Source organism: Bombina bombina, chromosome 1, assembly GCF_027579735.1.
Source record: "Bombina bombina isolate aBomBom1 chromosome 1, aBomBom1.pri, whole genome shotgun sequence".
Taxonomy (NCBI): Eukaryota; Metazoa; Chordata; class Amphibia; order Anura; family Bombinatoridae; genus Bombina; species Bombina bombina.
Window position 1 is genome coordinate 804,617,904 of NC_069499.1, and position 26,917 is coordinate 804,644,820.

Below are 26,917 nucleotides of genomic sequence, written 5' to 3' on the forward strand. Positions count from 1 at the left end.
AACTGTGCAGTATTTTATTAACATTTCCTTTACCTTTGAGAACACTCCCTCAAAGCTTGATGACTCATACTTTCACCTGCAAAAAATGAAAAGTTATATTGTAATTTTTGTTCCAGTGAGCTCTATACTGAGTTGTTAGTGTAGGCTTTTACATTTGTGTGTGTGTGTATATATATATAGATAGATAGATAGATAGATAGATAGATAGATAGATAGATAGATAGATAGAGATTGAATATAACTCATTGTGTAGCCCATTTAGGGTCAGATTACGAGAGGCGCAAGGGGTTTATCGCAGGCTGTTTGAGCGCGTCGGGTTTTCCGCTTGCATTACAAGTTGAGAGTAAATGCAATCACTTGAGCGCAATTGAAGTTAACACATGTCGGGTTAGCACGACCTTAAAGCTCTGGTTAACGGTTTTGAAATCAGAAAAGTGTCACAAAACGCATAAAAAATATATTACAAAGTACAGTTACACTCATAATCACACCATCTAATAAAAATGATTTTTTTTTTTTTTAAATTGCAAAAAAAAGTTATAAGGGTTTAAAGATATGCGGTCTCAGGTATTAGAAAAAAATGTCAGGCAAAGGGGTTTAACATTGAGATAGACACATATACATGTCTAACGATATATATGTATGTAAGTATATATGTGTGTACATATGTAACTATGTATTTATATGTGTGTATATGTATTTACAGACAAGTCACCTTGTCACCAGAACCTCTAGATACATTGTTTCCAATACAGGATTCTTAGCTAGGGTTAATACTGTACAGCAATTCAGAAACATTGTAGGACAGCTGGGAGTAGGTTCTGAATTGCTGCTGGGTAGAGCTGATTTCCTAGCAAGAAAACAAAATCCTCCACTATGCATCATTTTAAAAGTTGTTTGCTATATGTACCGTATATATATGTATGTATGTATATAAATGCATATATATGCTCTCCTTTTTTACATATCTTGCAATTTAATAATCATGTGTGTAAATGTGGGGGTGACAATACATTAGCAGCTGATTGCATTGCTAGTGCATCTGGTACTGAAAGAGTTAAGCAGAGAGAAGGGCAGGTCAGGATATCAGGGAGAACCAATAGGAGGAGAGCATGAGCCACACCAAGAGGAGATAAAGCTATAAGCTTTTCACCATAAATAGGCCAGTCACTGAGAGCAGCAGCTGGAGGAGGAGGACGTCAGGTTGTGCAAAACAGAGAGAGGAAGGAAGGATGCCCACCCACTGGTAACCCTCAAAAACGCCATTGTGAGGGAGGGGACCCACTTATATTCCGAATCCTGGGGGCCAGTGCTCCCCATTATACTGTGGGATCAGAATGAAAGATTTTTAGCATCACTGTGACTTGTAGTCACTGTATTTAATAGATTTCAGTTAAACCCTTCCATCTTGTTGTAAGTTGTTGAATAGTGAATAAGAAAGAGGCATTGTTTAAAATTAGTGATATATTTAAGTTTTATTACAATTATTTTTAGATTTTGAAAAGAAAAAGGAAGTGAAGGAAAACAAAGAATTACTACAGATACGTTTTGAGCTGTGTCTGTGGGAAGCTCTGTATGAAAAGATTTTTATGAATGGTTTATTATCAAAATAAGCAAGATATGATTTTTTTTCTAAAGGTTACACCAAATCTCCCCCTCTATTTTTAGTCTGCTTTAGAAATGACCAGTATCTTAACAAGTTTAGCTATAGATGTAAATGTACCTAAGTTAGAAAAATCAGACATACTGCCTAGTAAATATGTAGCAGCATATTTGTTTGGGCCCTGCACTTCTCTATTACTGTGCATTTGCTAGTTGCCCTCCTCCCTGATCTTTCCTGCTTCCCTCTGCTTGAGAAGAAGCTTACAGGGTAGAAAAACAGCTATGTAGGTACGATATGAGAGGACTAGATCCCTCTTGATTCTCTGTGGGTCTGCAAAGAATTACAGATACATCAATGTCACATGGCAAATTTGATAACGAATGCACCAAAACGATGTTAGCACTTGCTAAGTCATTCTCATTTGGAGTTAAAGGGACAATAAGGTCCAAATTAAATGTTCATGATTCAGATACAGCATGCAATTTTAAACAACATTCTAACTTACTTCTATTATCAAATTTGCGTTGTTCTTTTGGTATCCTTTGTTGAAAAGTAACGATAGGTAAGCTTATAGGAGCTTAAGAGGGTGCATGTGTCTATAGCACTCTATAACAGCAGTGTTTGCAAATATGTAGAACATTGCGATAAACAATGTTGCAAACACTACTGTGAGATGGCTAAAGACATGTGCATGCTCTTTATCAAAGGATAACAGGAGAACTAAGCAAAATTGATAATAAAACTAAATTGGAAAGTTGTTTAGAATGTCATGCTCTCTCCAATCCATTAAAGTTTAATTTTGACTTTACTGCCCCTTTAAGTGAAGTTAGACTTTATCCTACCTCTAGCAGTGAGGGGATTATTAACACATTTTATTTCTCAAACAACCCATAGAAAGATTTAACAGATTTATGTATATTTGGGGAAATTGATCTGACAAAGAAACTACAGTCCACATATTTAAAATCATTTTAGTTTGCTTATATGTTTCCTACAAATAAAATTAACATTAGAACAAGCCTAAAATGTTTAAAATTATCTATATTTAAAATGATTTAAAATACAGACTTGACATTTGAAAAATAGCAGATTTAAATTGAGGCTTAACATTTCTTTTTTGTGCATAGTTTAAGCACAGATTGGGCCCCATTTGAGACAGGGCAGATTTCCAGGCAGGCAACCTGACACAGTCAGCGACTCAGCATCCAACAGCAGAAGTGAATATTGCACAACCAATCAATAGCAGGGGTTGTCAGTCATTCTGGTCAGGTCAGTCACCACTTTTTAACTTGTGGTTGCAGGTCACATTAGTCATCTTAAAAATCAAGTCTCCAAATCCGCGCCTGCAGCTTCATAAATGAAGCATATTTCCATAGAAGACTCATTTCTGAACACATTTAACCTGCGTATATTATGGACTAAGTCTCTGTTTTGGGATGCCAGGAAGTTCTAGGAGCAGGGTCATATAATCTGTGGGGCAGACAAATGGGTGTAAGCAGATCGGGATTAGTAATGGAAAGATCAGGTTATATCTAAATGGTCCTTGGCAAACCAGGATTTTTATTAAAGGGACATGAAACCCAAAAAATGTCTTTCATGATTTAGGTAGAACATAAAATTATAAACAATTTTCCAGTTTACTATTATCAAAATTGCTTACTTCTCTTGGTATCATTTGTTCAAGGAGCAGCAATGCACTAATGGTTTCTAACTGAACACATGGGTGAGCCAATGACAATCGGTATATATACGCAGCCACCAATCAGCAGCTAGATTCTAGATTTGATGCTCCTGAGCTTTCCTAGATAAAACTTTCAGCAAAGGATAACAAAAGAAGAAAGCAATTTAAATAAAAGAAGTAAATTAGAAAGTTGTTTGAAATTGTATGCTCTATCTGGATTATGAGATAATTTTTTGGGGTTTCATGTCCCTTTAAGTTCAGGAGAGCTTCGACAGGGATAGTGGCCAGAGCTCTTAAACATGAGAATCCGGTAAAATGTGGAAAAGTTGTAAACTCTGGGGAAATATTCCACCTGATCCATGTGGCCGCTGCTTCAGCTTCAAATTAATTTAAATCATTTTATTTCTACAATTTTTATACAGTTTTAATGTCACGTATCAGAGCTTTACTGAACTTTCACTTACATATTAAAGTTATTGTATGTTTAGGAGAGTATACATTTGTGTACCTGACCTCTATAGAGAAGCCTTGGGTTAGAATTCCGTGTGCAGCAGAATGTCTAAAGCATATTATCGCTGGGGTTAAATGTCCATCATAGTAAAATGACATGCTTATATTTGTTAGGGTGTGCGCTGCTTATTGGGTCAGCTGCAGTTCAGCTCAGGACCAGCAGTTCTCTGCAGTACACAATTGATACTTAACTTATGTATTTAAAACCTTTGCAGAGGTTTAACACATAGGTGTAGATTTATCTGAAGGCTCGCGCGTAAATAGCTGCACCCGCGGCTTGTTAAATATATCCCATAGATTTGCAGGGTCTATAGTGATAGAATTTCAAGAAACTTATTTTTATAATAATAAATTGTTAAAGCACACCTAGGGGTATATTTATTAATGTTTGAGCAGACATGATACGATGTAGCATATCATGTCCGCTGCACAGCGATAAATACCGACAGCATATGCTCTCAGCATTTATCATTGCACCAGCAATTCTTGTGAACTGCTGGTGCAATGCCGCCCCCTGCAGATTCGCGGTCAATCGACCGCTAGCAGGGGGTGTCAATCAACCCGATCGAATTTGATAGGGTTGATTTCTGTCTGTGGCCTCAGAGCAGGCGGACAGGTTATGGAGCAGCGGTCTTTAGACCGCTGCTTCATAACTTCTGTTTCCAGCAAGCCTGAAGGAAAGCTTGATAAATTGGCCCCCATGTGTGATTAAAGTTTAGTCTTTAAATGATTCACACCTCTTATGTCCTTAATATATAGAAAGTATAGAAATACTTGTCAGAATTTAATTTATTTTTATTTACAAATTTAATGCATGTGTTAATTTTCCATTTTTTTCTCCTTTAATCCCAAAAAAGCAATATGCCAAAGTGTTGAATCTGCCAATTATTCTGATTGATTGGTATGTTGGTGTCAAATTGTCCCAAAGCAAGTGTTTGTCCTCCAGAGTTTTTTTTGTGGGCAAAATGTATTTGAAAAGTTAGAATTGTTAGAAACTGTAAATACCTGAGAAATACTTTTTTTTGCATTGATTTGAATGAAACTCATTGAGAATTCTGTCCTTTCCATAATCACTCATATCCTCATTCATTCACAACTTCACCTTTATAAGTTCCAAATCAATGTCCAAATCGAACAAGTCAATGTGCAGTTTCAAAAGGTAAATTTATCATTATTATATTGTTTTTCTGTATTACATTTATTCATAGAGGACCAATATATACTGTAGTACTATATAAGGGATTACTACATTGTGAAAAACATATATATAATATATGCAAGAGCTAACATGACAGTATACAATCTAATTCTTGTAATACATAAAATATGTAGCATAATTATAGGTTTCTTTGTTGTAACAGGCGTTTTAGTCCTACTACTCTTTTCAGTCCTTTTACTCCTATATATTTCAGCCCTCCAAGCATGAATAAAATGGCTGCATGGTTACCAGTAGTCTCACAGGTTAAAGCCAAAATGGTTGTAGTGTCACTGGTGAGGACTCACTGGAGATTTAACTAAAAATAGTCTTAACAGTCATTAATAATGAAGTACATCTCTACACCAACCTCAGAAGAAAACCTCTTGGGTGCAGAATATGAGGCACTCTGAAATTCAAACAGTTATTAACAACACACTGAAACAGGAAGTATAATGAGGCTTCACTTAAAGGGACATTGTAATAATACATAAAGTTAGTTGCATCTTGGGAAGTATGTTTATTTATTTTAGTATTTCACATTTGTTATATTTTTATGATAAATTATTTTGCATTAGAATTTCTATTCTCTCACTCCAGTAACATGGCACTGATTGGTTTGTTACTTAAATATATTTAGAAAGAAATTTAAAAAGAGTGACCTTTTGCCATTTCTGGAAAACATTTTTCTAGCTTCGCTCTCTCTTCACTAAGTGGTGACTCATAGCTGGGAGTGTCGCCATACTTACCAGACTAAACATGCAGGCAGAATAGAAATCCTCCCAACAGAATAACAGGTAAATCCCAGGAAGAGTCATAGGGAAGAAACTAAGGATAGAAGTACCACTGTTGTACGATATCACAGGTAATATTTTCAATTTAAGCAGAGCTTGCTTGCCTTTGTACAGATTAGTAGCGGCATTTACAAGATCTTGCTGAAGAGTGCAAATCACGTCAATATCATCCTGGTTAACAAGTATGTTTGACTGAATGTGCACTGAATGGACAATACTGCCTCTGATTGGCAGTGTAATCCCAACCTTAAAGGGAAATAAAAGTGCAAAAGTAAAATCCTCTTACATGTTAGAGCATTTTGTTATTGTACTCTTGCTTGCATATCATTATGCATTTAACTCCTGCAGAGCGGTTTATCACATGGTTAAAGTCAGCTCCAGAGAAGCAATGCTCTACTGAGTGGCTACACACATATGCTTCTTGTCAATGGGTCACCAGATGTTTTCAGTTAGCTTTCAGTAGTGCATTGCTGCTCTGAAGCTCACTTTAAGGGCTCATTTATGAAGCAGCCAATGCTGCTTTGTAGGCACATTGTTTCAGGCTCCTTAACCTGTCCGCCACCTTTTAGGTACGATCGGGATGATTGACAGCCCCTGCTAGCGGGTGATTGGCCGCTAGTGAGCAGGGGGCAGCATGGCACAAGCATTTCACTAGAAATGCTTGTGCAATGATAAATTCCGACAGCGTATGTATAGCGAATTATGTCCGCTCGACATATAGTAAATCTACCCCTAACTGTGTACTTAAAGGTACAGTCTACACCAGAATTTTTACTGTATAAAAAGATAGATAATCCCTTTATTACCCATTCCCCAGTTTTGCATAACCAACACAGTTATATTAAAGGGACTCTGAACCCAATTTTTTTCTTTCATGATTCAGATAGAGCATGCAATTTTAAGCAACTTTTTAATTCACTTCTATTATCAATGTTTCTTCGTTCTCTTGCTATCTTTATTTGAAAAAGAAGGCATCTATGCTAAGGAGCCAGCAAATGTTTGGTTCAGAACCATGGACAGCACTTGTTTATTGGTGCTGTCCAATCAGCAAGGACAACCCAGGTTGTTCACCAAACATGGGCCGGCATCTAAACTTACATTCTTGCCTTTCAAATAAACATACCAAGAGAATGAAGAAAATGTGATAATAGGAGTAAATTAGAAAGTTGATTAAGATTGCATGCTCTATCTGAATCACAAAAGAAAAAAATTGGGTTCAGTGTCCCTTTAATATTTGTTTTACCTCTGTGATTACCTTGTATCTACAGTAATTGTTTACAGACTGCCCTGTTATCTCAGTGCTTTTGACAGACATGCAGTTTAGCCAATCAGTTCAGACTCCTAAAATAACTCCACGGGAGTGTGCACAAAGTTATCTATATGACACACATAAACTAATACTGTCTAACTGTGAACAACGTTCAAAATGCTATGAGCTAAGAGGTGGTTTTCAATGGTTTAGAAATCAGTTTGAGCCTACCTAGGTTTAGCTTTTCAAAAACACATCAAGGGAACAAAGCAAATTTAATGATAAAAGTCAATTGGAAAGTTGTTTAAAATGTCATGCCCTATATGAATTATGAAAGTTTAATTTTGACCAGACTGTCCCTTTAACATCTTTGCAGAGGACAAACACATAGGTATATTTACATCAGTAGCGGACCTTCTCAACAGAGGGCCCTGGTCCAAAAAAGAATTGAGTATTTATACACTGGTAGGGAGAACACTGTGCTCTATAGTGATGTGAGTTTCTTTACAATAGATCCTGCTCTGTATAAATATGATGAGTATTTGCACTCTGATGAATATGCTGTGCTGTATAATGATGTGAGTATCTATACACTGATGAGTATGCTGTGATATCCATACACTGATGAGTATGCTGTGCTGTATAATGATGTGAGTATCTATACACTGATGAGTATGCTGTGCTGTATAATGATGTGAGTACCTATACACTGATGAGTGTGTTGTGCTGTATAATAATGTGAGTATCTATACACTGATGAGTGTACTGTGCTGTATAATGATGTGAGTATCTATACACTTGTGAGTATGCTGTGCTGTAGTATGGCGTGAGTATCTATACACTGATGAGTGTGCTGTGCTATATAATGATGTGTGTATACATACACTGATAAGTATGCTGTGATATCCATACACTGATGAGTATTCTGTGCTGTATAATAATGTGAGTATCTATACACGTGACTGGTGAGTATGATGTGCTGTATAATGATGTGAGTATCTATACACTGATGAGTCTGTTGTGCTGTATAATGATGTGAGTACCTATACACTGATGAGTGTGTTGTGCTGTATAATAATGTGAGTATCTATACACTGGTGAGTATGATGTGCTGTATAATGATGTGAGTATCTATACACTAATGAGTGTACTGTGCTGTATAATGACGTGAGTATCTATACACTGATGAGTATGCTGTGCTGTATAGTGATGTGAGTATATATACACTGATGAGTTTACTGTGCTGTATAATGATGTGAGTATCTATACACTGGTGAGTATGCTGTGCTGTAGTATGGCGTGAGTATCTATACACTGATAAGTGTGCTGTGCTGTATAATGATGTGAGTATCTATACACTGATGAGTGTGTTGTGCTGTATAACGATGTATCTATACACTGATGAGTATGCTGTGCTGTATAATGATGTGAGTATCTATACACTGATGAATGTGCTGTATAATGATATATCTATACATTGATGAATATGCTGTGCTGTATAATGATGTGTTTATCTATACACTGATGATTATGCTGTGCTGTATAATGATGTCAGTATACATACACCGATGTGAGTATCTATACACTGATGAGTGTGTTGTGCTGTATAATGATGTGAGTATCTATATATTGATGAGTGTGTTGTGCTGTATAATGATGTGAGTATCTAAACACTGATAAGAATGCTCTGCATTATAAAGTTGTGAGTATCTATACACTAGCGCTGCAGAATCTGTTGGCGCTCTACAAATAACCGATCTTGTGAGTATGCTATGTATTATAATGGTGTGAGTATCTATACACTGGTGAGTATGATATGCAGTATAATGATGTGAGTATCTATACACTGGTGAGTATAATGTGCAGTATAATTATGTGAGTATCTATACACTGATGAGTATGCTGTGTAGTATAATGATGTGAGTATCTTTACACTGATGAGTATGTTATACAGTAAATTGATGTGAGTATCTATACACTGGTGAGTCTGTTGTGCTGTATAATGATGTGAGTACCTATACACTGATGAGTGTACTGTGCTGTATAATGATGTGAGTATCTATACTCTTGTGAGTATGCTGTGCTGTAGTATGGTGTGAGTATCTATACACTGATGAGTGTGCTGTGCTGTATAATGATGTGAGTATCTATACACTGATGAGTGTGTTGTGCTGTATAATGATGTGAGTATCTATACACTGATGAATATGCTGTGCTGTATAGTGATGTGAGTATATATACACTGATGAGTATACTGTGCTGTATAATGATTTGAGTATCTATACATTGATGAGTATGCTGTGCTGTATAATGATGTGAGTATCTACTGTATACACTGATGAATGTGCTGTATAATGATATATCTATACATTGATGATTATGCTGTGCTGTATAATGATGTGAGTATCTATACACTGATGAGTGTGTTGTGCTGTATAATGATGTGAGTATCTATACACTGATGAGTGTGTTGTGCTGTATAATGATGTGAGTATCTAAACACTGATAAGAATGCTCTGCATTATAAAGTTGTGAGTATCTATACACTAGCGCTGCGGAATCTGTTGGCGCTCTACAAATAACCGATCTTGTGAGTATGCTATGTATTATAATGGTGTGAGTATATATACACTGATGTGAGTATCTATACACTGGTGAGTATGATATGCAGTATAATGATGTGAGTATCTATACGCTGGTGAGTATAATGTGCAGTATAATTATGAGTATCTATACACTGATGAGTATGCTGTGTAGTATAATGATGCGAGTATCTTTACACTGATGAGTATGTTATACAGTATATTGATGTGAGTATCTATACATTGATGAGTATGCTGTGCTGTATAATGATGTGAGTATATATACACTGATGTGAATATCTATACACTTGTGAGTGTGCTGTGTCGTATAATGATGTGAGTATCTATACACTGATAAGTGTGTTGTGCTGTATAATGATGTGAGTATCTATAGACTAATGAGTGTGTTGTGCTGTTTAACGATGTGAGTATCTATACATTGATGAATATGTTGTGCTGTACAATGATGTGAGTATCTATACACTGCTGAATGTGCTGTATAATGATGTATTTATACATTGATGAATATGCTGTGCTGTATAATGATTTGAGTATCTATACACTGATGTGAGTATCTATACACTGATGAGTGTGTTGTGCTGTATAATGGTGTGAGTATCTATACACTGATAAGAATGCTCTGCATTATAAAGTTGTGAGTATCTATACACTTATGAGTATGCTATACAGTATAATGGTGTGAGTATCTATACACTGATGAGTATGCTATACAGTATAATGGTGTGAGTATCTATACACTGATAAGAATGCTCTGCATTATAAAGTTGTGAGTATCTATACACTTATGAGTATGCTATGTAGTATAATGGTGTGAGTATATATACACTGACTGATGTGAGTATCTATACACTGGTGAGTATAATGTGCAGTATAATTATGTGAGTATCTATACACTGAGTATGCTGTGTAGTATAATGATGTGAGTATCTTTACACTGATGAGTATGTTATACAGTATATTGATGTGAGTATCTATACATTGATGAGTATGCTATGCTGTATAATAATTTGAGTAGCTAAGTATAATGATGTTAGTATCTGTACACTGATGAATATGCTGTGCTGTATAATGATGTGAGTATCTATCTATACACTGAGTTTGCTTTGGTGCATAATAATGTGAGTATATATACACTGAGTGTGCTGTACTGTATAATGATGTGAGTATATATACACTGATGTGAATATCTATACACTTGTGAGTGTGCTGTGTCGTATAATCGCGTGAGTATCTATACACTGATGAGTGTGTTGTGCTGTATAATGATGTGAGTAGCTATACACTAATGAGTGTGTTGTGCTGTATAATGATGTGAGTATCTATACACTGATGACTGTGCTGTGATGTATGATGATGTGAGTATCTATACACTGATGAGTGTGCTGTGCAATGATGTGAGTATATATACACTGATGTGAGTATCTATACACTTGTGAGTATGCTGTGCTGTATAATGCTGTATCTATACACTGAGTGTGCTGTGCCATATAATGATGCAAGTATCTATACACTGATGAGTGTGTTGAGCTGTATAAGGATGTGGATATCTATACACTGATGAGTGTGTTGTGCTGTATAATGATGTGAGTATCTATACACTGGTGAGTATCCCATACAGTATAATGATGTGAGTATCTATACACTGATGAGTGTGCTGTGCTGTATAATGATGTGGGTATCTATACACAGATTATGACCACATAAACCCATACCTATGTATAGACTGGCTGGTGCCAGGGCCGGATTGGGCCACCGGGATACCGGGAAAAATCCCGGTGGGCCGGAACTGCACTGGCAGCTGCACAGAGAGAGCAGAGGCTCAAGCAGCTCAGCTGTGGCCGCTCTATTAAGCAAGCCGATATATGTATTGTTTACTTTAGGCAACAAGCTGGAGGGGGCGGGGCTAAGCCCGAGCCCATGAAGAAGGCTAGGAGCGGCCGACTTGCGTGAGGAGGTGAGGGAGGGTGTACTTTCATTATTGCTGGGGAGATTGGGCCAGAGAGGGGCGAGGCTGAGCCGGAGGAGGGGCAGGACCTGGATGACTTGGAGGGGGGGTGAGGCTGAGCCGGAGGGGGCGGGGCTGAGCCAAGGGGGGGCATGGTTGACCCGGAGACGGGGGCTGGGCCGAGCCATATAAATTTCCAGGGCTGGTCTAATTTCCCAGTCCAGCACTGCCTAGTGCCACTGCACCTGCTGTACCAACGGTTGTTCCACCCCTGATGCACATAACACAGCAGAACATTTATTTTAGCACATTTATGTCCCATTAAACTAACAATGTGGGACTTTAAATTATGCATTACTAGTTAAAGCATTGCTTTTGTGTCACTTAAAGGGACAGTCAAGTCCAAAAAAAACTTTCATGTTTCAAATAGGGCATGTAATTTTAAACAACTTTCCAACTTACTTTTATCACCAATTTTGCTTTGTTCTCTTGGTATTCTTAGTTTAAAGCTAAACCAAGGAGGTTCATATGCTAATTTCTTAGACCTTGAAGGCCGCCTCTAATCTAAATGCATTTGATAGTTTTTCACCACTAGAGGGCATTAGTTCACGTGTTTCATATATATAACATTGAGCTCATGCATGTGAATTTACCATGAAGACAGCTCTGATTGGCTAAAGGAACTGAAATAAGGGGGCAGTCTGCTGAGGCTTAGATACAAGGTAATTACAGAGGTAAAACGTTTATTATTATAACTGTGTTGTTTATGCAAAACTGGGGAATTGGTAATTAAGTGATTATCTATCTTTTAAAACAACAAAAATTCTGGTGTTGACTGTCCCTTTAAACATTATTCCTTCAACCACAGATTACCCACTTGCCTGTTTTATGTTTAAAATATGTTACTTTAATCTACACCATTAACAATATTTACATGTATTTTTATTACGCATTACAAACAATAAAGATATTTCTTCACTCCATAAAATATGAATTTTGACACAGTCTAAAGGTCTGTCTGTTAATGACATTATTTTCTCAAAAACATGTTATGACACAGTTGGCTCTCTAAATAATTACTACTAGATAGCCCTGGACAAAACTAGATTGCAAAGCAATTTTCGATTATTTATTGCCCCAAGAAGATTTCACTAAAAGGTAATTGTACATAAGCACAATGGCCTGATTCTGTGTGACTTGGCTGCAAATGCAACTTAAGTAGCTAACCTTATGCCAGCATTCAGTAATACGTTGCATTTCCTTTTGTACATTATCAGCAAGTTGCAGACAAAAAGTTTAACAAACTCAAATACCTGCTTTCTAGAATTACTATATGACATGTATCCTGTATAAAATGAATGTCTGAGTATGGCACTTAGCTGAAATGCGTCAGACATGTACCTATATGCTGATATTGGGAGTTTTTGAAACTGTATGTAGCACTTGTTTTTAATGTCTGGTAATACTTTAGCACAGTTGAGCCTGTTTTTATTTTACCTCTTTGTTCAGGTATTAAATGAATGTCTCCTCATACTCTTGTGCTGCATGTGTGAATGTCATTCTAGCGTTTGGTAGCTATTACTAGTTAAACCAAAAATACTGTAAGACCCTATGGACAGAACAAAATCTACATTATAAAGTGGTTCTTTGGAACTCTAGAGCTGTTACACAATTTTATTATTGTTTATGTGCACAAAACAAAATTATGGGCTCTATATCAACTCATAAAGTTAAACCTTTATGATTCAGATAAAGCATACCATTTTTATCAACTTTCCAATTTACTTCTTTTATCAAATTTGATTTGTTCTCTTGGTATACTTTGTTGAAAAACATATCTAGGTAGATTAGGGAGCAACAAGGCACTACTGGGAAATTGCAGGTAGTTGTTTAATATATATATATATATATATATATACAAATAGTAAGGATGTGCACTCTCACTTCAAACCTTAATGCCAGGGTGCTAGTGGATATAATAGAAAAAAAATGAAAAAACTTGCACAGTAAAGATTTTTGAAAAGGACCAATGACAGCAAGTTTTTTTGTTTTTTTTTTTCCTTTCATTTTTCACCTGCAGATCCCCTGAAATAGCAAAATGTAGCTATAGTAGAATGGAGGAAAATTATTTATGTAGACTGTTAATACAGGTACAAATCCCCAAATACAGAATTATTACAAAATTTAGACTTTTTTTATTAATATTTTTAAAAAGAAAATTATTAAAAAATAACACATCCCCCCCCTTAAGTCACAATCCTCTCTCCTGTGTCCTTGGTTTCGTTTTTTATGTTGTAAAATGCAAATAATAGTCTATATTTATTTAAAACAATTAAAAAATAGAAATATTACCATTCTGATTACAGTACTGTACTCTCTTTCTGAGGGTACTATGTATACAAACATATTACAAATTATATAAAAAAACCTTTAGGATAAATATATAAGCTGTATTATGACTAGTGATGTCGCGAATTGTTCGCCGGCGAATAGTTCCCGGCGAACATAGCATGTTCGCGTTCGCCTCGGCGGGCGAACATATGCGATGTTCGATCCGCCCCCTATTCGTCATCATTGAGTAAACTTTGACCCTGTACCTCACAGTCAGAAGACACATTACAGCCAATCAGCAGCAGACCCTCCCTCTCAGACCCTCCCACCTCCTGGACAGCATCCATTTTACATTCATTTGGAAGCTGCATTCTTAGTGAGAGGAGGGACAGTGTAGCTGCTGCTGATTTAATAGGGAAATCGATAGCTAGGCTAGTGTATTCAGTGTCCACTACAGTCCTGAAGGACTCATCTGATCTCTGCTGTAAGGACAGCACCCCAAAAAGCCCTTTTTAGGGCTAGAACATCAGTCTGCTTTTTTTTTTTCTGTGTAATCTAATTGCAGTTGCCTGCCTGCCAGCGTGTGTGTCAGGCTCACAGCGTATACTGTGCCCACTTGCCCAGTGCCACCACTCATATCTGGTGTAACACTAGTGTACATTTAAAAGAAAACAAAAAACTTTTTTGACTGTGAAATAATAGCAGACAGCTGCCAGTACCCAAGATGGCTGCCAATAAGGCAGATGGGGAGGGTTAGAGAGCTGTTTTGGGGGGATCAGGGAGGTTGGGGGCTAAGGGGGATTGCTACACCACAGCATATGTAAATATGCTAAAAAAAAAAAAAATTAAAAACCTTTTATTTTAGTACTGGCAGACTTTCTGCCAGTACTTAAGATGGCAGGGACAATTGTGGGGTGGGAGGTGGGAGGCTGAGCCCTACACTAAAGCTAAAATTAACCCTACAAGCTCCCTACAAACTACCTAATTAACCCCTTCACTGCTAGCCATAATACACGTGTGATGCGCAGCAGCATTTAGCGGCCTTCTAATTACAGAAAGCAACGCCAAAGTCGTATATGTCTGCTATTTCTGAACAAAGGGGATCCCAGAGAAGCATTTACAGCCATTTGTGCCATAATTGCACAAGCTGTTTTTAAATAATTTCAATGAGAAACCTAAAATTGCGAAAAAATTTAAGTTTTTTTAAATTTGATCGCATTTGGGAGTGAAATGGTGGCATGAAATATACCAAAATGGGCCTAGATCGATACTTTGGGTTGTCCACTACACTACACTTAAGCTAAAATTAACTCTACATGCTCCCTAATTAACCCCTTCACTGCTGGGCATAAAACACGTGTGGTGCGCAGTGGCATTTAGCAGCCTTCTAATTACCAAAAAGCAACGCCAAAGCCATATAAGTCTGCTATAATGACATGTCTGGCACACAGTGTTGGGGCAAGGGTCCATCTGACCACTGATACCTGGTCTGCAAAGCATGGTCAGGGCAGGTATATCACCTACACTGCGCACTGTGAAGCGGGCGTAACCCTTACACGTAACCCTTACACTACCTGATCGATACAACATCATACCTGATGTTTTAAAGCACGTTATTCCAAACAATTTAGGAATGTTAGGTGATTTATGCCCTTTATGGATTAAAACCAGACTCTGCATCAACTATGTAATTTTCCATGGGAGTTTTGCCATGGATCCCCCTCCGGCATGCCACAGTCCAGGTGTTAGTGTCCTTGAAACAACTTTTCCATCACTATTGTGGCCAGAAAGAGTCCCTGTGGGTTTTAAAATTCGCCTGCCTATTGAAGTCTATGGCAGTTTGCCCAGTTTGCCGATTCGCAAACTTTTGTGGAAGTTCAAGCTCTCTGTTCGCGAACCCAAATTTTTAGGTTTGCAACATCACTAATTATGACATAAACATTGCCTAAATGATGTAAGATATTCTTGTATACATTTAGTTCCATCCCCTCTCCAAGATGTCCCATTTTACAGATGCAGATATTCCCGAAATCCAAAGGGTATTTTTCTTCCTGTAATATATTTCAAGTAACATCTTGACCACAGTTCATATGTTACATTATGAGAAACTTCTCAAAATATTAAAATTTAAAAATTTTAAGTTTTTTAGCTTTTTGAAATTAGGTGGGAAAAAATCAGTATAGGAAGAATTTACAAAGGAATCTTTAACTTCTTCAAATATACAGTTAACCTATCTGAAAGAAAATTTTCTAAATCCTTTAAGCTAGATTACGAGTTTTGAGCGCTATAGGGAAATTAACGACTGCCACAAAGCTGCAGTATTTCACATCCCTATAGCACTGCTATTACAGGTTTAAAAAAAGCAGGCTTGCGCGGGCGATATGGTGGTGTTGAGCTCCATACCTCACCCAAATACAAGCGCTGCTTTGACGTGCTTGTGCACGATTTCCACAATATGGAGAGCCGGCAAAAAAAAGCCTAACACCTGCGATCGCGGAAACAAAAGCTATGTAACGCAGCCCCATTGATGTCTATGGGGAAATAAAAAGTTATGTTTAAACCTAACACCCTAACATAAAAAACAAGTTTTAACACCCCTAATCTGCTGCCCCCGACATCGCCGCAACCTACATAATGTTATTAATCCCTAATCTGCCGCCCCCAACTTTGCCGCCACCTACATAATGTTATTAACCCCTAATCTGCCGCCCCTAACATCGCCGCCACCTACATTACAGTTATTAACTTATTAGCCTCTAATCTGCCGCCCCCAATGTCGCCGCCACTATACTAAAGTTATTAAACCCTAAACCTCTGGCCTCCCACATCACTAACACTACATAAATATATTAACCCCTAACCCTAACACCCCCTAACTTAAATATAATTAAAATAAATCTAAATAAAACATACAATTATTACCTAAATAATTCATATTTAAAACTAAATACAAATTTACCTGTAAAATAAAACCTAAGCTAGCTACAATATAACTAATAAACATAGTAACATAGTAACATAGTAGATGAGGTTGAATAAAGACCGAAGTCCATCGAGTTCAACCTATACAAATCTAAAATATATACAAAAAGCTCCAGTTAATCTTAAATAATCCCACTAAAAGGTGACCCATTTAAAACTAGCAATCATATCCATGAATTTTGTTTATAGACAGAAATGTATCCATATAATTTTTAAATGTATCTAGGATATTGGCATTCACTACCTCCTTTGGTAATGAGTTCCACACTTTTATTGCTCTTACAGTGAAAAAACGTTTCCGTTGCAGGAGATTAAATCTCCTTTCCTCCAACCTGAAATTGTGACCTCTGGTCACAAACAATTTTCTTGGAATAAACAGAGCTTCTGCCATCTCTGTATATGGGCCTTGAATATATTTATAAAAAGCAATCATGTCACCTCTTAAGCGCCTTTTTTCTAAAGAAAACAGACCCAGTTTGGCTAGCCTCTCCTCATAGGTTAAATTCTCCAATTCCCTTATTAGCTTTGTGGCCCTTCCCTGGACTTTTTCTAGTTCTGCAATATCTTTTTTTGCGATTGGTCCCCAGAAATGCACTCCATACTCAAGGTGAGGTCTTACCAGGGCTTTATATAGTGACAGAATTATGCTTTCCTCCCTTGAGTCAATGCCTCTTTTAATACATGCTAGTATCTTATTAGCCTTTGAAGCTGCTGCCCTGTATTGTGCACCCATCTTTAGCTTGTTATCTATTACTACCCCCAAATCCCTTTCCTCCTGTGTTTGGCTAAGTTTTGTCCCATTTAAATAATAGGTTGCCTGCTTATTTTTACTTCCAAAATGTAGAACCTTGCATTTTCCCGTATTAAATCTCATTTTCCATTTACCTGCCCATACTAATTTTTGCAGGTCCCTTTGTAACGAAAGTTCATCCTGCTCTGACCTAATAACCTTACTTAATTTAGTATCATCTGCAAAAATAGAGATGTCGCTATTTAATCCTAGCTCCAAGTCATTTATAAAAATATTAAAAAGAATAGGGCCTAGCACTGATCCCTGGGGTACTCCACTAATTACCTTTGTCCAATCTGAGTATGATCCATTTACTACTACTCGTTGCTCCCTATCTTTTATCCAGTTATTTATCCACAAACTAACATTTTCAGCTATTCCCAGTCTCCTAATTTTGTGCATTAATCTCTCATGTGGCACTGTATCAAACGCCTTTGCAAAATCTAAGTATATCACATCAACTGATTCCCCTTTATCTATATTTTTATATCTTAGGTTTAATTTTTATTTCACATGTAAGTTTGTATTTATTTTAACTAGGTAAACTAGTTAGTAAATAGTTATTAACTATTTACTAGCTACCTAGATAAAATAAATACAAAGTTACCTGTAAAATAAAACCTAACCTGCCTTACACTAAAACCTAACATTACAATAAAATAAATTAAATTAATCAAATACAATGATCTAATTTACAAAAAACAAACAAACATTAAATTACACAAAATAAAAAACGAAATTATCAAAAATAAAAACAAATTACTCCTAATCTAATAGCCCTATCAAAATAAAAAAAAACCTAGCCTACACTAAACTGGCAATGGCCCTTAAAAGGGCCTTTTGCTGGGCATTGCCCCAAAGAAATCCGCTCTTTTACCTGTAAAAAAAAATACAAACACCCCCCAACAGTAAAACCCACCACCCACACAACCAGACCCCCCAAATAAAATTCTATCTAAATAAACCTAAGATAACCATTGCCCTGAAAAGGGCACTTGGATGGGCATTGCCCTTAAAAAACCTAACACTAACCCCCAACGATTTTATTTGGGGGGTTTGGTTGTGTGGGTGGTGGGTTTTACTGTTGGGGTGTGTTTGTATTTTTTTTTTACAGGTAAAAGAGCTGATTTCTTTGGGGCAATGCCCCACAAAAGGCCCTTTTAAGGGCCATTGGCAGTTTAGTGTAGGCTAGGTTTTTTTTTTTATTTCGGGTGGACTTTTTTATTTTGATAGGGCTATTAGATTAGGAATAATTTGTTTTTATTTTTTATTTCGTTTTTTATTTTGTGTAATTTAGTGTTTATTTTTTTGTATTTTAGATAATTGTATTTTATTAATTTAATTTATTTTATTTTATTGTAATGTTAGGTTTTATTTTACAGGTAACTTTGTATTTATTTTAACTAGGTAGCTAGTAAATAGTTAATAACTATTTACTAACTAGTCTACCTAGTTAAAATAAATACAAACTTACATGTGAAATAAAAATAAAACCTAAGATAGCTACAATATTATAACTATTAGTTATATTGTAGCTAGTTAAGGTTTTATTTTACAGGTAAGTTTCTATTTAGTTTTAAATAGAAATTATTTAGGTAATAATTGTAAGGTTTATTTAGATTTATTTTAATTATATTTAAATTAGGGGGGGTTAGGGTTAGATTTAGGCTTAGGGTTATGTTAGGTTTAGGGGTTAATATATTTATGTAGTGATGTGGGAGGCCAGAGGTTTAGGGGTTAATAGTTTAATTTAGTATATTTCGTTGTGGGGGGCTTGCGGTTTAGTGGTTAATAGGTTTATTATAGTGGTGGTGTGGGCGGACGACAGATTAGGGGTTAACAATCTTTAAATAGTGTTTGTGCTGCGGGAGTGCGGCGGTTTAGGGGTTAATAGGTTTATTATAGTGGCGATAATTTCGGGGAGCAGCGGAATAGGGGTTAATACATTTTAATAGTGGTGGCGATGTCTGGAGCGGCAGATTAGGGGTTAATAAATTTATTATAGTTTTTGCGATGCGGGAGGGCCTCGGTTTAGGGGTTAATAGGTAGTTTATGGGTGTTAGTGTACTTTTTAACACTTTAGTTATGAGTTTTATGGTACAGCTTTGTAATGTAAAACTCATAATTACTGACTTTAGATGGCGGTACGGATCTTGTCAGTATAGGGTGTACCGCTTACTTTTTGGCCTCCCAGGTAAACTTGTAATACCGGCGCTATGGAAGTCCCATTGAAAAAGGACTTTTTTAAAAGTACTGACATTGCGTAACGGCCAAAAAGGTGTGCGGTACACCTATACCTGCAAGACTTGTAATAGCGGCATTAGGGAAAATGCAGCGTTATGAAGCAAAACAATGCTTTTTCACTCATAACGCAAAACTCGTAATTTAGCTGTTAGAAATCTAAAACAATTTTGTGTATGACTTAAACTTTCTGCTCTTTTATAAGTAGGGTCTATAAAATATATCCACTAACTAATTTCATATTTATTTTCTCGATATGTTAGCAGCATGCTATATTACATATTTTAAAAAAAGTAAACAGAACAATTTTTTACCATTTAAAGGGATAGTAAACACCAAAAATTGTATTGTTTAAAAAGATAGATACTCCCTTTATTTACCATTCCCCAGTTTTGCATAACCAACACTGTTACAGAAATATACTTTTTACCTCTGTAATAACCTTGTATCTAAGTTTCTGCAGACTGCCTCAATATCTCAGATCTTTTGACAGGCTTGCATTTCAGGCAATTAGTGATGACTCCACGTGCGTGAACACAATGTTGTTTATATGAAACACGTTAACTAACGCCCTCTAGCTGTGAAAAACTGTCAAATGCTTTCAGATAAGAGGCGGCCTTCAAGGGCTTAGAAATTAGCACATGAGCCTACCTAGGTTTAGCTTTTAACAAAGAATACCAAGAGAACAAAGCAAATTTGCTGATAAAAGCAAATTAGAACATTGTTTAAAATTATATGCCCTATCTGAATCATGAAACTTTAATTTGGACTTTACTATCCCTTTAATTTAGATAAATTGAATAGTACACTTAATGCATGCAATGGTAATACTGAGTTGGGAGTAAATATGTTTTTCCCCTGAGGATTATCCAAAAAGCTTGATTATTTAACACTTTTTTACACACACACACACACACACACACACACACACATATATATATATATATATATATATATATATATATATATATATATACAGGCCAGTTTCCATTTGACTAGTACATCAATGAAACAGTTCATTACGTTGTGTTCTCCATTTGTCTAAAGTTGCAATTGCTGCTTGCATTTTTCAGAAAAGTTTACGGAAAAAGCAGAAAAATGGATGTGACGGAAAGCAGTCATCATCGTCAGTCCCTCTTGGATGCTATACAACGTTTCAATGCGGCAACAACCATAATGGATGAGACAATACTGGTACCCAGCATGCTTCAGGATATTACTTCAGAGGAAGAGGAGCAAGAAAATCATTCCAAGTCTACACAAGCTGTTGAGAGGAAAAATCTGTATGATTCCTACCTTCTTCTGAAATCACTCAGGCATGATATGAAATGGGGAATTTCTCAGGAAAATTTAGTACAAAAACATTACCCTGAGAAGGCAGAAGTTACACCAGAGGACGAGACAGGAGATTTGGTGGAACAATTTCAACATCACTTAAGAGGCCTTCTCTCTGTTCTCACCAAGCTGACCAAGAAAGCCAATATACTGACCAACAGCTACAAGAAAGAAATTGGGATTGGCACTTCTAATAATAGACAATATTCACGGAGCATCTCCCATTAAGGGGATGCAAAATCTAATACCAGCATGGGATTTTGGAGTTGAGCTTTACATATGCAAATAAATGTAACACCAGGATTTAGGCAGATTTCTTTTAAAGCTTCTTTTTGTTGTGACACTTTCATTTGGCATCGTTTTACATTGGAAATAAATACATTTAAAGCTGTTGTTAAAGGAATAAATAGATGGATTTTAAAGAAAAAAAGAAAAAAAATGTATCATTACAAACTAAAAATACATTGAGAAAACCATACCAAGAAAGGTATTCTTCATTTTCTTCAGGTATACAGTATGAGAAGTTTTACGCAGAAGACCATTAAAGAGACAGTAAAGTCAACATAAAATTTTCATGATTCAGATAGAGCATGGGATTTTAAACAGCTTTCCAGTTTACTTCAATTATCAAATGTAAATTGTCCTCTTGATATCCTTTATAAAGAGTAAAGATAAGTAGGTTGATAGGAGCTCAGGAGTGTGCATGTGACCTTAGCAATCAAATGACTTCTCTGCTTTATTGAGGGAACTTGATTTTTTTATTGTCCAGAAAAAAAAAATTCTATATTGACCACTGCCACACATTTTACCCAAGAAGCACAGAACTCAGTAATATATATATACACTATGGGGCCAATGTATCAATGTCTGTCCGAAATGATACGCTGTAGCGTATCATGTCCAACAGACATCGCTGAATGCCTACAGCATACACTGCATTTAACTTTGCACAAGCAGTTCACCAGAACTGCTTGTGCAATGCCGCCCTTGCAGATTCGCAGTCAATCGGCCGCTAGCAGGGGGTTTCAATCAGCCCGATCGTATGGGATCAGGCGGATTGAAGACCGCAGCCTCAGAGGCAGCGGATCAGTTATGGAGCAGCAGTCTTTAGACCGCTGCTTGATAACTGCTCTCTCTGGCGAGCCTAAAGGTTTGCACGGAAACAGCAGTTATGAAGCAGCGGTCTAAATTCGACCCCTATAAAAGATATTGTTGATTGTGTGTTCAACCCCTATAAAAGATATTGTTGATTGTGTGTTCGACCCCTATATAAGATATTGTTGATTGTGTGTTTACTAATCTTGTAAATATTTTTTACATTATATATACAGTACATATAAACATAGCCTAATGTGCTTATGAACTAATACAGTCATTCCTTCCAAACTCCCTTTTGCTTGAGATAAGGCAATTGACACACAGTTCTGTAAACAGTCAAGGTTAGATTACAGCAAAAAAAGAAAGCCAGTGTGCTTCTTTATTACTCAATGTAGAACAAGGACATGTACAGTCTGTGATACACCTAGCAACAGCTGCTTTCTGTAGCTATGGAAATACTTTTTTACTCAGGAAACCAATAAACCATGGGTTTTCCTTATTGACCACTTTTCATTGGCTGGGTAAGCAGTGCCCTTTCCTTATCAACTAGAACCACTCAAGCTCCGAGTCTAAATGTTTACACTGTGCTGTATTTTACTTTGTTAACCCTATAATATCCTGTGAATATACACAGAGCTGGTACTTATTTATGCTAAGTACTGATGCAATAAAATTATTTCTGAAACCTTCTCCAATGTTTGAAACACCCAGATTAAGCACCACATAATTATTTGACATAAACCGATCTCTAGAAAAAAAAAAAACAAGTCATGGCAGTGACAATTTTGTCATGAAACCAAAAACAGGTTACTATCATGTTTGGGCAGAGTGTGGCTGGGAGATTTGTTATGCAGTAGAGTTTGGGTTTTTAAACTAATGACTGGTTTACATGCAAGAGTGCAATGTGTCTTATTCTGCAGATCTCTTTGGCTGTAAATTGTGTAATTATGATTTCTTCCTGTGTGCAGAATTTCTGAATATCTGTTGAACTGGTATTTTTGGAAAAGCACACAAATCCCCCCACTTTAAACAATGTTTATTTCAAGCATATTTTTTTAACAAAATCTACATGCACAATCTTCTAGATTGTAAATTCCCACGGGAATAGGGCCTCAATTTCTCCTGTATTTGTTTGATCAATTTTGTCCTGTCTCTTAAAACAGTGGTTGCTAACCAGTGGTCCATGAGAAGATGTTGGTGGTCCTTGACACCATCAAGCAAGAATTAATATCCTCTGATGGTGTCACCCCCGTCACGCCGCAACTCCCTACAGAAGGGGTCGCTAACCTTTCGGACCTCAGGGACCACTAAACTCACAATTTTTAATCCCGTGGACCACTATCATGATTTTTTTTAAAAGGTACAAACCTCTATAATGCATGTATGTGTGTGTATATATATATATATATATATATATATATATATATATATATATATATATATATATATATATATATATATTAAAATTATGGGGGGGGAGATAAAAAACTGAAATTAAAATAGTCCATGTCTCAAAATTAAATCAATGTAAATATTTGCATAGGAAATTAGTACATCTAAGCAAGTATCCCCGCTTGCCCCCAGAAATTTGTAAAATGCAATGTTTCCAATGCACAAGAGAATTGTGAGTAAGATATGCAAATTAGGTATGCAAATTCTCAGTTTTTTTGCTTCAAAATACTGTTTTAACACAGCGATCCTTTTAAACAGGAATATGACAGCAAACCAGAAATCACTCACAGTGATTTCTGGTTTGCTGTCATATTCCTGTTTAAAAGGATCGCTGTGTTAAAACAGTATTTTGAAGCAAAAAAACTGAGAATTTGCATACCTAATTTGCATATCTTACCCACAATTCTCTTGTGCATTGGAAACATTGCATTTTAAGAATTTCTGGGGGCAAGCGGGGATACTTGCTTAGATGTACTAATTTCCTATGCAAATATTTACATTGATTTATATATATATATATATACACACACACACACACATACTGTACATAACTAGTATAACCATAACTAAGTTAACATTATGAATATATTTACACATTTTTAAGAATTATTTTTTGGAATTAACTACCTGAATGACAGAACTGAGAGAATACTTCCAAATGACAGATGAAGGGTGAGTGCCAACTTTTGAGCTGGAAACAGAGAGGCAGAAAGTGGGGTGGAAAAGAATTATGTTTAAAATGACCACAAGACTTCCAAGTTACCTCCCCAGTTAGGATTTATTCAAAACTACTTATAATCATGGACAGACATTGGAGTCATAAATTAAGTCTATTTCAGAAAGCTCTCAATATGGATGTGAACTAACAACGACTGATGTTACTGGCAATTACTATAATACTTGTGGGATATGACTGATCTGCTGGATGGCAATTACCAAGTTGCGCAGTACTACACAACGTGCGTAGGGAGATTGTAATTTAACTCCTCCTCCATCGGTTTTCACTGATGTCCAGCCAGGCACTGTAGGGAGTTGCGGCATGACGGGGGTGACACCATCAGAGGAGATTAATTCTTGCTTGATGGTGTCAAGAACCACCAACTGGACCACTGGTTGGTGACCGCTGTCCTACAGTGCCTGGCTGGACATCAGTGAAAACCGACGGAGGAGTTAAATTACCATCTCCCTACGCACGTTGCATAGTACTGTGCAATTTGAGTAGCTAGATTGTAATTTTATTTTTATTGTTTTTAAACAAGCTTTGTTATGAAAAATTGCACAATACAACAAGGCTGAAAATTGCAATACATTCATTTTGACACATTGCATAAGAGTTTGTGGTGGCCCTGACGTACCATGCGACTAATGTCCTTGATACGTATGTTGCATAATAGTCCATGAAGTTTGGTTGTGAGGCAGGACTGAAGCCCCACTGACAGGAGCTTGTTATACATTAATTTTCATTTTATATCCAGAGTAGAACTGGTATTGTTAAAGAGGAAGGGGTCAGAAAAGTGAGAGAGAGGGGTTATGAGGGTAAGTAGTGAGAAAATAAATAAATAAATAAATAAATAAGGGGGGAAGGGGCGGGATAGGAGGCATGGGGGGACGGTGTGTTTGCTATCAGCTTGAGAGAGGCCCTGAGGTAATAGGTTTCAGATCAGAGGCCTCTGTTAGTTTAAGCAAACGAAGAGAAAAGGAGCACCAGATCTGTTAAAAGCATACTTTTATTTTTCATTTGTTAAAAAATGGAACTTCCAGCATACATTTAGAATGGAAAGGAATCCCTCTAGCTAGACTAGATATCGGCTGACGCGTTTCGGCTTGCGCCGTACTCTAAGCCTCTGTTAGTTGCATGAGTTCGTGGGTTACAATTCTACCGGCTTTCCTGTAGTTGTAGCTCTCAAGCCGGAGTTGGTCCCCGACTCTGGCTCTCCACTCTAGTAAGGTAGGTGCCTTCGGTTTCTTCCAGTGCTTAGGCACAAAGCTAGATTGTATTTTTAACTCCTCCTGCCCGGCGCACTGCTCAGAGGAAGATTCATCTATTCTAAAGCCAGCAGACGGTGGTATAGTCTTGGCTTGAAATAGTGGAATTAAAGTATATAGAAAAAGAAAAAAAAAAATCTCATATAGTAGTAGTTATATGTAGTAGTTTTCCTAATTCCTTCAGATGGACTTACATAAATGTTTGTCTTCCTCCCCTCCATCTTCTTTTTTTTTATAAAATATTAATTATTTTTCATTCCAATAATTTTCCCACGCACAAAACCATTCCAGTAATTGGCATCCAGCAGATCAGCCATATCCCACCAGTATTATAGTAATTGCCAGTAACATCAGTCGTTGTTAGCTCACATCCATATTGAGAGCTTTCTGATATAAACTTAATTTATTATTCCAATATCTGTCAATGATCATAATTAGTTTTTAATAATTCCTAACTGGGGAGGTAACTTGGAAGTCTTGTGGTCCTTTGAAACATAATTCTTTTTTTCCCACTTTCTGCCTCTCTGTTTCCAGCTCAAAAGTTGGCACTCACCCTTCATCTGCCATTTGGAAATATTCTCTCAGTTCTGTTATTCAGTTAGTTAGTTCCAAAAAATAATTATGTGTAAATATATACATAATGTAAACTTAGCTATGGTTATACTAGTTATGTACAGTGTATATATATATATATATATATATATATATATATATATATATATATATATATATATATATATATATATATATATATATATATATATATGTATGTGTATGTATGTATGTATGTATATATATATGTGTATATATATATATATATATATATATATATATATATATATATATATATATATATATATATATATACACACACATACAGGGAGTGCAGAATTATTAGGCAAGTTGTATTTTTGAGGATTAATTTTATTATTGAACAACAACCATGTTCTCAATGAACCCAAAAAACTCATTAATATCAAAGCTGAATAGTTTTGGAAGTAGTTTTTAGTTTGTTTTTAGTTATAGCTATTTTAGGGGGATATCTGTGTGTGCAGGTGACTATTACTGTGCATAATTATTAGGCAACTTAACAAAAAACAAATATATACCCATTTCAATTAT

At 36.3% G+C, this 26,917-nt stretch overlaps 1 protein-coding gene across 4 annotated transcripts; it reads left to right on the forward strand.

Annotated features, from left to right (window-relative positions):
• The first annotated feature begins 1,145 nt into the window (after window positions 1–1,145).
• LOC128646002 (mid1-interacting protein 1-B-like) lies at window positions 1,146–23,042 on the forward strand. Of its 4 annotated transcripts, none has more exons than XM_053699380.1 (2): window positions 1,146–1,246; window positions 20,998–23,042. In XM_053699380.1, the coding sequence occupies exon 2, from the start codon at window positions 21,023–21,025 to the stop codon at window positions 21,485–21,487; it is 465 nt and encodes a 154-aa protein (XP_053555355.1). In that variant the 5' UTR covers window positions 1,146–1,246; window positions 20,998–21,022; the 3' UTR covers window positions 21,488–23,042. The 4 variants fall into 4 exon arrangements, with proteins under 4 accessions (XP_053555355.1, XP_053555356.1, XP_053555358.1 ...); XM_053699381.1 differs by having other exon boundaries at window positions 1,171–1,267; XM_053699383.1 differs by lacking the exon at window positions 1,146–1,246 and adding an exon at window positions 2,809–2,872.
• The last annotated feature ends 3,875 nt before the right edge of the window (window positions 23,043–26,917 follow it).